The 13,406-nt window shown below is 37.4% G+C and overlaps 1 protein-coding gene across 1 annotated transcript in view; it reads right to left on the bottom strand.

Moving 5' to 3' along the window:
* Positions 1–5,810: 5,810 nt before the first annotated feature.
* Positions 5,811–13,406, bottom strand: part of nav3 (neuron navigator 3) — a 176,939-nt gene continuing 169,343 nt past the window's right edge. The window contains 1 exon segment of the mRNA XM_016279507.1: positions 5,811–7,104. Coding sequence (XP_016134993.1) covers positions 6,985–7,104 — 120 coding nt within the window. The 3' untranslated portion in view covers positions 5,811–6,984.

Below are 13,406 nucleotides of genomic sequence, written 5' to 3'. Positions count from 1 at the left end.
TAAAAACTGGCTTTTAAAATATGTAGTATAGCCTTGATTGAATTGAAATCTACAGACAATAAAAGTGTAATAAAATATACACTTAAATGTGTTTTTAGGATGTTTTCTTAAAACATGGAAGCAAAATAGGCTAGTCCAAGTCAAAATAGTCAAAAAATAAATAAATAAATAGCCTAAATAAAACTTTGTTTTCTTTTCTTCTTTTTCTTTATTGTAATTATTATTATTTACTGTACAATTGTATTATTTTCTTTAATACGAGGGAATCATGCAGGAAAGAGAAAAAATGGACCTGTGATGAGATCACATTTGTTACAAATTTGCTTATTTGATTAGCGGATAAGTGATATATGCAGAATCTTAAATATCCCTTCCTAATTTCATTTTCAAAGTTCTAAAACATTCGTTATAAATAAAAGGATAGTTATGCACTCGATTATGATTTGTTGAGCTGTGTTTGAAGCCGCTGTAAATGATTATAAAAACATACACCTGTATGTGCAACTGTGCCAAAGAAATTGTTTCAAGATATCAGATTGCATTGCGAATTCTGATTTAACATGTGGGCTACAAGTGCATTCAAAAAGTTTTATAAAAACAATAACCTCCGTGAAGAGGGTTTTAGGCACTCTACTCCACGTCATGCCCAACAGCTCTCCTTAACTGTTCTAAATTATACACCACGGCTACTTGAGGCTTACAGGTTTCGTTTATTTACAAGTAAAAATAATAATAATAATAAAAATCCATTATTTTCAGATTCTATTATTTTTAAGGTGTGTGGGATTAACGGTCTTAAATGTGAACTTGTATGTTTATGTGAGATTTCTTTTACTGCCTCCCTCCTCTGCCTTATCTTTCCATCCAGATTCTCACCCATCTTATCTCTCCTCCTCTGAGACCATCAGAAGATATACAAGAGGATATGCATGTGATGAAGTCAGAGATCACATGCTATATATATAATGTCTTTGACCTGAACTGTGCAAACACTGAACAGGCCTGCCTGACAGCAGCACACTTCACTTATCAACCCTTATACATGTTCTCAACCAAGCACTGGAAGGCTGGATTTGCCTGTTCACCACTCTAGAGTCTATGTACTTTGTAGTCTCAGAGTTTTGTTGGAAGAAGAAACGACACCTTACTCCACGTCATGCCCAACAGCTCTCCTTAACTGTTCTAAATTATACACCACGGCTACTTGAGGCTTACAGGTTTCGTTTATTTACAAGTAAAAATAATAATAATAATAAAAATCCATTATTTTCAGATTCTATTATTTTTAAGGTGTGTGGGATTAACGGTCTTAAATGTGAACTTGTATGTTTATGTGAGATCTCTTTTACTGCCTCCCTCCTCTGCCTTATCTTTCCATCCAGATTCTCACCCATCTTATCTCTCCTCCTCTGAGACCATCAGAAGATATACAAGAGGATATGCATGTGATGAAGTCAGAGATCACATGCTATATATAATGTCTTTGACCTGAACTGTGCAAACACTGAACAGGCCTGCCTGACAGCAGCACACTTCACTTATCAACCCTTATACATGTTCTCAACCAAGCACTGGAAGGCTGGATTTGCCTGTTCACCACTCTAGAGTCTATGTACTTTGTAGTCTCAGAGTTTTGTTGGAAGAAGAAACGACACCTTAAAGATGGTACTACTTTAGCATGGCTGATGGGCCTGAAACAGAGACTCTTTAGTGTAGAAAAGCTCTCTCAGCTCAGGGTTGGACTACAGACCCCAAAGTTCTGAAGTGTAGAGACAACTAAGTCAGCCGTTTTTCCCTGAAAAGTTTTAACACGGTACTGCATTTTCTACAGTGACTAGCCTATTTACAAAAACAAGCCACAGAAATCTATTTCCGTTGAAACATTGGATTCAATAAGCAGGATTCTCAGACACCCACCTGATAAAAGCTTGACTGATGTGAAGCCGATATAATTAATGTGGGTGTTTAAGAGCAACTCACAGAAATGACTGACACCCTGTAATTTTCACCAACCGCTCAAGCTATAATTTACCTCATTATGCCACACAAAGGCACTTTTTATTATTTCTGAAAAAAGTTTTTTTTTAAGAGACTTTGTCATTCTCATGCGATCACTGCAACTCTGCATGCTGTTTTTCACTTTATATGATCTCATGGGTCTTTGTAGATTATAATTATTAGCAACTGACCTCTACGACTCACAGCCCACTGAAAACGTAGGATTTTAAATATGCTTGATTTATTTTGCTTTTGATTAGCTCAACAAACTGTAAAGTCGTGATCATGAGCATTTTTTTAATTCGTTTTATTTGTATTTAATTTCTTTCCCAAAGTTCTATAGATCACTGATTCACTGAAACTGAAATCTTTATCTGCAAGTAGTTTTTAAAAGAACATGCCCACATATCAGAGATCATCACTGGAATCACTTTTAAAATGAAACAAAACAGAAATATAAATATGTATTTTTAAGCAAATCTGACTGTCCCGATGTCCCGAAATAAGACAATTTAAATTGCATAACAATTTAAATTATGCAAGGAATTAAAATACACTTTTTAATAAAACTTCATGGCGGTGTTCTTACTTTTGTTAACATTGTCATTGTCTTCATACTGAAGGTTTTCATTCCATATTTCACTTTTTTGTCTTCATTTTAAATTATTGTGCTTGATGAAACTCTATATCCCAACACCAAAAAACAAAATGCCTAGCACATTTAATACATGCAGGATATGAAGAAAATCTAGTTTTGTTAGCCCTGCAGAAATTTTTGTCTGACTGTGGTGAAAGTTCAATAGATCGAGTCTGAATAATTTATAATACATATCTTACACTTTTGAATCTGATGGTTTGTTATTCCTTGACGCGTACACTTTTTGTTCTTTAGCTTATTTAGACAAAGTACCAATTTGTTATAACATGAAATTGCTTTACCAAAAACAGGTGCTTTGCGTTTTGCTGATGGGAATTGTTTTTTGTTTTTTTAGCGTACTGTGTAGTCTATTTGAGGTAAGCAGGTACAGTGTTTCCACTAATCAAATCACCTCATGTAATCAACATAGCGAAGAGTTTTAATCTACTGCAAATTCTTCATCTGCCGTAGGGGACAAATCTACTGACGTCTTTTGTGAACCAGAGAGAATGATTCACTGTGAGGTCGTCTCTTTTCTCAGCACTCTGAGACACAATGTTCCAGCCTCATTTCAATTACACTGCCAACTCATGCAGATCAATAATTAGCTATTATGAAATTAGATACTGATAAGCCATTTATTTATCTGACAAGTGAAAGCCCAGAGAGATTGAAGCTCAGGGTGATGCTGGGAAAGGAACGGAGAGCATCAATCAGCCCTACACCGCTACACTCGAAAGTTTTTCCATCACTTCTTCAGTAGTGTACGATCCGGAAAGTAAGCGGACACCTTCCTCTTGGCTAAGACATTTGATCTACTTTGCTTGTTTGTACTGATGTCAGGAGAAGGGTACACTCATGACAAATTTACTACTGAAAAAGAAAATGAAAAAAAGGTAAAAATTAAAATTTCAACAACTTTACTTAACATTAATCAATCCAAAATGGATGATGATAGATTTGTTTCTTCATGGGAAAAGATTTGGAGAAATTTAGCATTATCACTTCTTCAGTAGTGTACGATCCGGAAAGTAAGCGGACACCTTCCTCTTGGCTAAGACATTTGATCTACTTTGCTTGTTTGTACTGATGTCAGGAGAAGGGTACACTCATGACAAATTTACTACTGAAAAAGAAAAGGGAAAAAAGGGAAAAATGAAAATTTCAACAACTTTACTTAACATTAATCAATCCAAGACGGATGATGATAGATTTGTTTCTTCATGGGAAAAGATTTGGAGAAATTTAGCATTACATCACTTACCAACCAATGGATACACTGCAGTGAATGGGTGCCGTCAGAATGAGAGTACATATACAAAATATAACACACACACACAAAATGTTTAAAGGCTAATATACATGCAATAGTTTAGTTTTATATGGCTTTTTCCATCCCTCTTTAACGTTTAGAATTAAACAGGGTATTGTTGCTAATATTTAAGACTTCTATATAATGCTAAAGCATGTCACTTCGTACACTACAGCTATCACAAACAGGCCGTGCTGAGACGCTTCATTCCCTTTGATATTTAAGGTCATTGTTTGGGAAAAAGCCTCTGATTGTTCCTGCTCTGACAAAGCAAGACACTGAGTCAGTTTGAAGAGAATAAACCCCTTCACAAGTTTCATTAAAGGACACCTGATTGAATAAAGTGTGGTGGTAATACAACATCTTTATTAGCACTTCTATAGTAATGCAGTCATCTATTGCGGACCTGCCTGTCAGACTACAGATCACACAGAGGTCAGTCATGCCAGCATTATTTCCGCAGATCATCTGAAACATTTATTGATTGTTTGATTCATTCATTAGCAACCAAGCATAGTAATACAACACAAAGAATGCATATGTGAAAATTAGGCAAAATAGAGAGATTCTGAAGTGCGCATCCAATGGAGACTTGACTATATGAAGCCACGATTATTGCAGTGAATGAGCTGTAGGTCACATCACATGCAGTACATCTGGATTACATTCACACACATTCATTCTTTATAGAATGCACTTTCCATAAAGAATATACTGTAAAAGCTGCAATGCAGTTACATATTCTATTGAGACAGTATGCAATTTCAGAAGCTTGGCAACCTAAAAAAAGACCCTACAAAAATCGCGTCAATCTAAAAAAATGTGCTTATTTTAAATATTGTTTTCTTAATGCATGCAGTAGGGTTATTGCAAATCAGACACCCTGAAACCTGGCAAAATAGAGAGATTCTGAAGTGCGCATCCAATGGAGACTTGACTATATGAAGCCAAGATTATTGCAGTGAATGAGCTGTAGGTCACATCACATGCAGTACATCTGGATTACATTCACACACATTCATTCTTTATAGAATGCACTTTCCATAAAGAATATACTGTAAAAGCTGCAATGCAGTTACATATTCTATTGAGACAGTATGCAATTTCAGAAGCTTGGCAACCTAAAAAAGACCCTACAAAAATCGCGTCAATCTAAAAAAATTTGCTTATTTTAAATATTGTTTTCTTAATGCATGCAGTAGGGTTATTGCAAATCAGACACCCTGAAACCTCAGCTCATCACAAGTCTCAAGCAATGTACTCTGGTCTTAACACACTGTAATGAATTCAGAATAAGCCGAGGCCACAGCGCAGTCGTGATGCTATTACTTCTTTGTCTGCCTATTAGTTTTGAGGTCATTTATATGCTCTTGTACTCTTAAAAGTTGACAGAAATACTTTAAGCAGATATACACATTTAAAATGTACAGTATTTATCTTTCATAAACATATCTGAATCACAATCGATCAAAAATGATCCTGCATTTAAGGATGCATACACATTTCTGTCCAATCAGATGCTCTTTAGAATGGCTATTTTCGGCAGTCGGGTTCTACAATAAAACATTCATGGGGTCTTTAAGTGAGGTTTACGTCCAAAGGGACCAGTGTCTCTGAAAGCTGCAGGACAGGAAGTGTAACAGTGTTATGCGAGTTAGATATGGTTGGGCTCTGATGCATTGCGAAGATAAAACAGTGAATCGCTTTGAATGATTTTACGCCCTTGAACAGTAAACTGACACTAAAGTTTTCTGAAATTGAAAAACACTTCACCTCTCACTGTACAGTTTAGAGCTCTGTATAATAACCAGTCATTACAAGACATATACGGTTTGGACAGGTTGCTGGTTTGCTTTTTTTTTCTCTGTAAATCACAAGAGCGTAATGCTAGACTAGAAGAGCAGAAACGCAATACCGACCAGGCAGAGTGCATCTTTAAGAGGCTGTGCAAGACTTGGATATTTACAATCACCTTTTCAACTGTGCAAAACCCATGTAGCAAACAAAAGAAAGGATGAATGAACTTAGACTACACAAACACTGGCGCACGGGAGTGAAAAACGATTCCACGTGCAAGTACACACATATAGCAAAGTAAAAACAGCATGCTAGCGAAGCGACGCGTCGGATTTGTGCTCTCGATTCAAGTGATCCCAGCTCAACTGGGATTACATAAAGATCTTTTTTACTTTTATACATTTGGACCTTTACAATGCCGTGTTTTACACTAATTGTAACAAAAATAAAATATGTGGACGTGGCATATTTAGGAAAATGTCTGATCGGTTCTGTCCTACGCCATCATTTCTGTGAAAAAGGACAGTGGCACCACATTTAAATGTCTTCAGAGCTCAGCACACTTAAGGCAGCAAGAAAGCACCATTTTCTGGTCTTTTTCACAAAGCTGGTACACTCTCCTACAAGCGGTTGCCTCGTACCTGCGGAGAAGAGAAAAAACTATGCAAACGGCCGTGGGGTCAAACGAAAGACTACTGCAAGGAACGGTGCAGGGGTGCTGTAGGTCACTATACGCTTGGCAGTGAAACGAGATTTGCGAATTTGCGTATGATTTCACAGTAGCGGTAATGACACGTTGCACGTTTGTGCTTGTTGGCTAGAGGCGTTTCATGAATGGTGCTGGCGAGATGGCGAGTGTAAACCGCGTGTTGGTTTTGGCACCACGGCAGCACCAGTTTATCGACTGAGGTCAGAATTCAGAATGTTGCCCTTAAGGTTTTTGCACCTCAGTGAATTTAAAATAAACACTTGCCTCTGTAAACATGTTTAACTAACGGATCACCTCCAACAAATTCAAATTCCAGTTGTTGTTTTTTTTAATTATGTGGGCACACACACTTTTCGCCAGTGTCGTGTGTGCCACCAGCACCTTTTCATTCGCCGTATCCTGGACTCGGCATCCTTTTACCACCGGAGGCGTCAGGCGTTTCATAAGCCTGTTTCATAAGCACAAGTCCTGTGGGCCCTTTGCTCTGTTTTTAAACCAATCAGAAGACTACTTCTTCTAATGGGGCAGGGCCTAGAGGGCAGACTCCAATGAGGAGTCCAGCAGGTCGTCGTGGTGACTGGCGCTGTCGCTGTCACAGCTCTGGGCGCTGGAGTAGTTAGCAGCTTCCTGTAGCCTCATTAGCATATTCATCTAATGGACGGAGAAGGAAAAATATATGCGGAAGATGTTACAGTCAGGGTTACATGTTACAATGTAATTAAGTTACTTTTCAAGAGTAAGAAGTATGTAATGCATTAAATTTAAATTCCAGTAAGTAACATACCTCTCCATTTATTTACTTACAAATAGAATTAAAAAAGTAATTTGTCTTCTAGATCATTGCAAACAATGCAATTAAACAATGTTGCAAATAATAAAAAATAAAAAAATGAATAGTCAAGACTTGTTCTATTGTTCTGGAAAAAAAAACATAGACTGGAAGAAAACAGAAACACGAGTAGCCAGAATGTTCAGATGCAGTCACATTAGCACATTTTCAGCTGAATTTCACAGGCAAAAAAGGTCAGTTGTCTATTGTTAAAGGGATAGTTCACCCAAAAACAATTCTGTCATTAATTACTCACCCTCATGTCGTTCCAAACCCGTAAGACCTTCGTTAATCTTCGGAACACAAATTAAGATATTTTTGATGAATTCCGAGAGCTCTCTGACCCTCCATAGACAGCAAGGATCCTAACACGATGAGGGCTCAGAAACGTACTGTAGCAAGGAGATCATTAAAATAATCTATGTGACATCAGTGGTTCAACCGTAATTTTACAAAGCTACGAGAAAACTTTGTGTGCATAGAAAACAAAAATAACGACTTTATTCAGCAATTCGTCTCCTCCGCGTCACCCTATAGCGCCATTTTGGAGAGTATCACATATGTAAACAGCGTATGCTGTTCTGTGTCAGCAGCAGCATACTCGGATACGTTGTTTATGTTCAGATCAAAGTGTAAACAACGTATCTGCATACATACCTAAAGTATCACATACCTAAACAATGCATACGTTGTTTAGGTATGTGATAACTCTCGAAAATGGCGCTATAGGGTGACGAGGAGGAGAGGAATTGTTGAATAAAGTCGTTATTTTTTGTTTTCTTTGCGCACAAAAAGTATTTTCATAGCTTTGTAAAATTACGGTTGATCTACTGAAGTCACATGGATTATTTTAAAGATCTCCTTGCTACGTTTCTGGACCTTGATCGTGTTAGGAACCTTGCTGTCTATGGAGGGTCAGAGAGCTCTCGGAATTCATCAAAAATATCTTAATTTGTGTTCCGAAGATTAACGAAGGTCTTACGGGTTTGGAACGACATGAGGGTGAGTAATTAATGACAGAATTGTTTTTGGGTGAACTATCCCTTTAACAATAGACAACTGACCTTTTTTGCCTGTGAAATTCAGCTGAAAATGTGCTAATGTGACTGCATCTGAACATTCTGGCTACTCGTGTTTCTGTTTTCTTCCAGTCTATGTTTTTTTTTCCAGAACAATAGAACAAGTCTTGACTATTCATTTTTTTATTTTTTATTATTTGCAACATTGTTTAATTGCATTGTTTGCAATGATCTAGAAGACAAATTACTTTTTTAATTCTATTTGTAAGTAAATAAATGGAGAGGTATGTTACTTACTGGAATTTAAATTTAATGCATTACATACTTCTTACTCTTGAAAAGTAACTTAATTACATTGTAACATGTAACCCTGACTGTAACATCTTCCGCATATATTTTTCCTTCTCCGTCCATTAGATGAATATGCTAATGAGGCTACAGGAAGCTGCTAACTACTCCAGCGCCCAGAGCTGTGACAGCGACAGCGCCAGTCACCACGACGACCTGCTGGACTCCTCATTGGAGTCTGCCCTCTAGGCCCTGCCCCATTAGAAGAAGTAGTCTTCTGATTGGTTTAAAAACAGAGCAAAGGGCCCACAGGACTTGTGCTTATGAAACAGACTTATGAAACGCCTGACGCCTCCGGTGGTAAAAGGATGCCGAGTCCAGGATACGGCGAATGAAAAGGTGCTGGTGGCACACACGACACTGGCGAAAAGTGTGTGTGCCCACATAATTAAAAAAAACAACAACTGGAATTTGAATTTGTTGGAGGTGATCCGTTAGTTAAACATGTTTACAGAGGCAAGTGTTTATTTTAAGTCACCCTATAGCGCCATTTTGGAGAGTATCACATATGTAAACAGCGTATGCTGTTCTGTGTCAGCAGCAGCATACTCGGATACGTTGTTTATGTTCAGATCAAAGTGTAAACAACGTATCTGCATACATACCTAAAGTATCACATACCTAAACAATGCATACGTTGTTTAGGTATGTGATAACTCTCGAAAATGGCGCTATAGGGTGACGAGGAGGAGAGGAATTGTTGAATAAAGTCGTTATTTTTTGTTTTCTTTGCGCACAAAAAGTATTTTCATAGCTTTGTAAAATTACGGTTGATCTACTGAAGTCACATGGATTATTTTAAAGATCTCCTTGCTACGTTTCTGGACCTTGATCGTGTTAGGAACCTTGCTGTCTATGGAGGGTCAGAGAGCTCTCGGAATTCATCAAAAATATCTTAATTTGTGTTCTGAAGATGAGCTAAGGTCTTACGGGTTGAGAACGACATGAGGGTGAGTAATGAATGACAGAATTTTTAGTTTTGGGTGAACTAACCCTTTAATAGTGTAGCAATGTATGAAGCAAAGCTGACACAGAAGTTACTTTCAAACCAAGCATCTTTCTGTTCAACGGTGTGAATTTATGTAACCAACTTGAACCTATTGTGAAATCTGTGTGGGATTTTTTTCCCTAATGCAAAATTCACACTTGCATATATTCGTATTGATGAAATGAAATGACTTTTGAAATGAATTTTGCCTGCAAACATTTGCCAAATAATGATAAATGTGACCACACCTTCCACACGTTCCACAATAAGTAACATTCAATGTTTTTGAACTAAGTCCTTTTGATTAGGGCACATGCAGTGTAACAAGTTACTTTGAAATGTAACATTCCCCAATAATACTCTGTGCTAAACAAACAACACACTACTTCAGTTGTACAACACATGAACAACCACACTAGTGATGTTCAAAAACACAGCCACAAAGCTCGAAACTGATGGTGTTTACAAAAACAAATTCACATCAATGGCTATTTAAACACTAGCTTAACACATCTGGAATGTAAATATAAAGTGTAACAAAAAGATAAACACTGGATCAAACACAGACAGACGAAATGTTTGTACCTCAATATTCACACAGAGACAATAGAGAGAAACTTTACAATATTAAAATCCTTTAATCTATAAACAAAAGCGCTATCAGACTGAATTAGCTCAAACTAATCACTGATATTTAAACAAACAACAGCAGTTCTGTCACCTTATAATCTCTGAACGTCTGTTCTCAGAAAAAAAGAAATGAGAGGAAACAGCAAGATGAGACGGCACAATAATGTTTGTTTAAAAGCCTTTTCGCAAAGTGTGCCATTGACCTCTGGAAGCCAAAGTTATTATAATCATATTATTCCAATGATTAATAATGAACACTAATAAATATTTGTACAACATAAAAATGTGTTGAGAATAGTGTTTTTGACATTGGGCCTTATTCGTGAAAAAATATCAGAACAAATTTCTGTCTGAAAGTCCATTCTCATGTAAACTGTGCAATTTTACTGAATGCAACAAGTTACATGATCAACAAGTTATGATTTACAAAGACATTTGTTCTGCCCACATGTCAAGATTCATGAATAAGTCCCACTGCTTGTGCTGAATATCTAAGTGGTGCCACCCAGAGGACATTAATATCATAGCGTTCATATTCAGAATCTTATTGTACAGTGATGTCCACAGGAGGGTAGGAAAGGGCTCAACTCTCTCTCTCTCTCTGGCTCTCTCTCACACACACACACACACACACACACACACACACACACACACACATACACATACACATACACATACACACACACACACATGTGTGCTTATCACTGACAGACAGGTTATCTGAGCCCCTGGTCTTTATTATCCATGGACATTTTAGAAAAATACTGTATGTGAGAATTTGATCTAGATAACACTGTAGACTTCATAGTTTCTATGAAATATGATCTTATTCTCTGAAATATTGCCCATGTTTCACCTTGCTGCTCTTGGGCAGTTTCTAGTTTATATAGAAAATGAGCTGTTTATTTAGCAAGACAAAATTTAGCACTGTATCTCTTAGTATCTTATAACATACAGCAGTGGTTCCCAACCCTGGTCCTGGAGGCACCCCAACACTGCACATTTTGCATGTCTCATTTCTCTGACACACCAGATTCAGGTCTTGGAGTCTCTACTAATGAGCTGATGACCTGGTTTGATTAAGGAGACATGCAAAACATGCAGTGTTGGGGTGCCTCCAGGACCAGGGTTGGGAACCACTGGTCTAACACACCAATTTCAGGTCTTGGAGCAGGGGTGTCAAACTCAATTCCTGGAGGGCCAGAGCCCTACATAGTTTAGATGCAACCCTAATTAAACACACCTGATCCAACTAATCAAGTCCTTCAGGCTTATTTGAAAACTACATGGTATGTGTTGGAGCAGGGTTGGAACTAAACTCTGCAGGGCTCCGGTCCTCCAGGAATTGAGTTTGACACCCCTGCTCCAAGACCTGAAATTGGTGTGTTAGACCAGTGGTTCCCAACCCTGGTCCTGGAGGCACCCCAACACTGCATGTTTTGCATGTCTCCTTAATCAAACCAGGTCATCAGCTCATTAGTAGAGACTCCAAGACCTGAATCTGGTGTGTCAGAGAAATGAGACATGCAAAATGTGCAGTGTTGGGGTGCCTCCAGGACCAGGGTTGGGAACCACTGCTGTATGTTATAAGATACTAAGAGATACAGTGCTAAATTTTGTCTTGCTAAATAAACAGCTCATTTTCTATATAAACTAGAAACTGCCCAAGAGCAGCAAGGTGAAACATGGGCAATATTTCAGAGAATAAGATCATATTTCATAGAAACTATGAAGTCTACAGTGTTATCTAGATCAAATTCTCACATACAGTATTTTTCTAAAATGTCCATGGATAATAAAGACCAGGGGCTCAGATAACCTGTCTGTCAGTGATAAGCACACATGTGTGTGTGTGTGTATGTGTATGTGTATGTGTGTGTGTGTGTGTGTGTGTGTGTGTGTGTGTGTGTGTGTGTGAGAGAGAGCCAGAGAGAGAGAGAGAGTTGAGCCCTTTCCTACCCTCCTGTGGACATCACTGTACAATAAGATTCTGAATATGAACGCTATGATATTAATGTCCTCTGGGTGGCACCACTTAGATATTCAGCACAAGCAGTGGGACTTATTCATGAATCTTGACATGTGGGCAGAACAAATGTCTTTGTAAATCATAACTTGTTGATCATGTAACTTGTTGCATTCAGTAAAATTGCACAGTTTACATGAGAATGGACTTTCAGACAGAAATTTGTTCTGATATTTTTTCACGAATAAGGCCCAATGTCAAAAACACTATTCTCAACACATTTTTATGTTGTACAAATATTTATTAGTGTTCATTATTAATCATTGGAATAATATGATTATAATAACTTTGGCTTCCAGAGGTCAATGGCACACTTTGCGAAAAGGCTTTTAAACAAACATTATTGTGCCGTCTCATCTTGCTGTTTCCTCTCATTTCTTTTTTTCTGAGAACAGACGTTCAGAGATTATAAGGTGACAGAACTGCTGTTGTTTGTTTAAATATCAGTGATTAGTTTGAGCTAATTCAGTCTGATAGCGCTTTTGTTTATAGATTAAAGGATTTTAATATTGTAAAGTTTCTCTCTATTGTCTCTGTGTGAATATTGAGGTACAAACATTTCGTCTGTCTGTGTTTGATCCAGTGTTTATCTTTTTGTTACACTTTATATTTACATTCCAGATGTGTTAAGCTAGTGTTTAAATAGCCATTGATGTGAATTTGTTTTTGTAAACACCATCAGTTTCGAGCTTTGTGGCTGTGTTTTTGAACATCACTAGTGTGGTTGTTCATGTGTTGTACAACTGAAGTAGTGTGTTGTTTGTTTAGCACAGAGTATTATTGGGGAATGTTACATTTCAAAGTAACTTGTTACACTGCATGTGCCCTAATCAAAAGGACTTAGTTCAAAAACATTGAATGTTACTTATTGTGGAACGTGTGGAAGGTGTGGTCACATTTATCATTATTTGGCAAATGTTTGCAGGCAAAATTCATTTCAAAAGTCATTTCATTTCATCAATACGAATATATGCAAGTGTGAATTTTGCATTAGGGAAAAAAATCCCACACAGATTTCACAATAGGTTCAAGTTGGTTACATAAATTCACACCGTTGAACAGAAAGATGCTTGGTTTGAAAGTAACTTCTGTGTCAGCTTTGCTTCATACATT

Source organism: Sinocyclocheilus grahami, unplaced genomic scaffold (genome assembly GCF_001515645.1).
Source record: "Sinocyclocheilus grahami isolate Dianchi unplaced genomic scaffold, SAMN03320097.WGS_v1.1 scaffold8.1, whole genome shotgun sequence".
In the NCBI taxonomy this organism is placed as follows: domain Eukaryota; kingdom Metazoa; phylum Chordata; class Actinopteri; order Cypriniformes; family Cyprinidae; genus Sinocyclocheilus; species Sinocyclocheilus grahami.
This window is presented reverse-complemented; position numbering and strand designations above follow the sequence as displayed.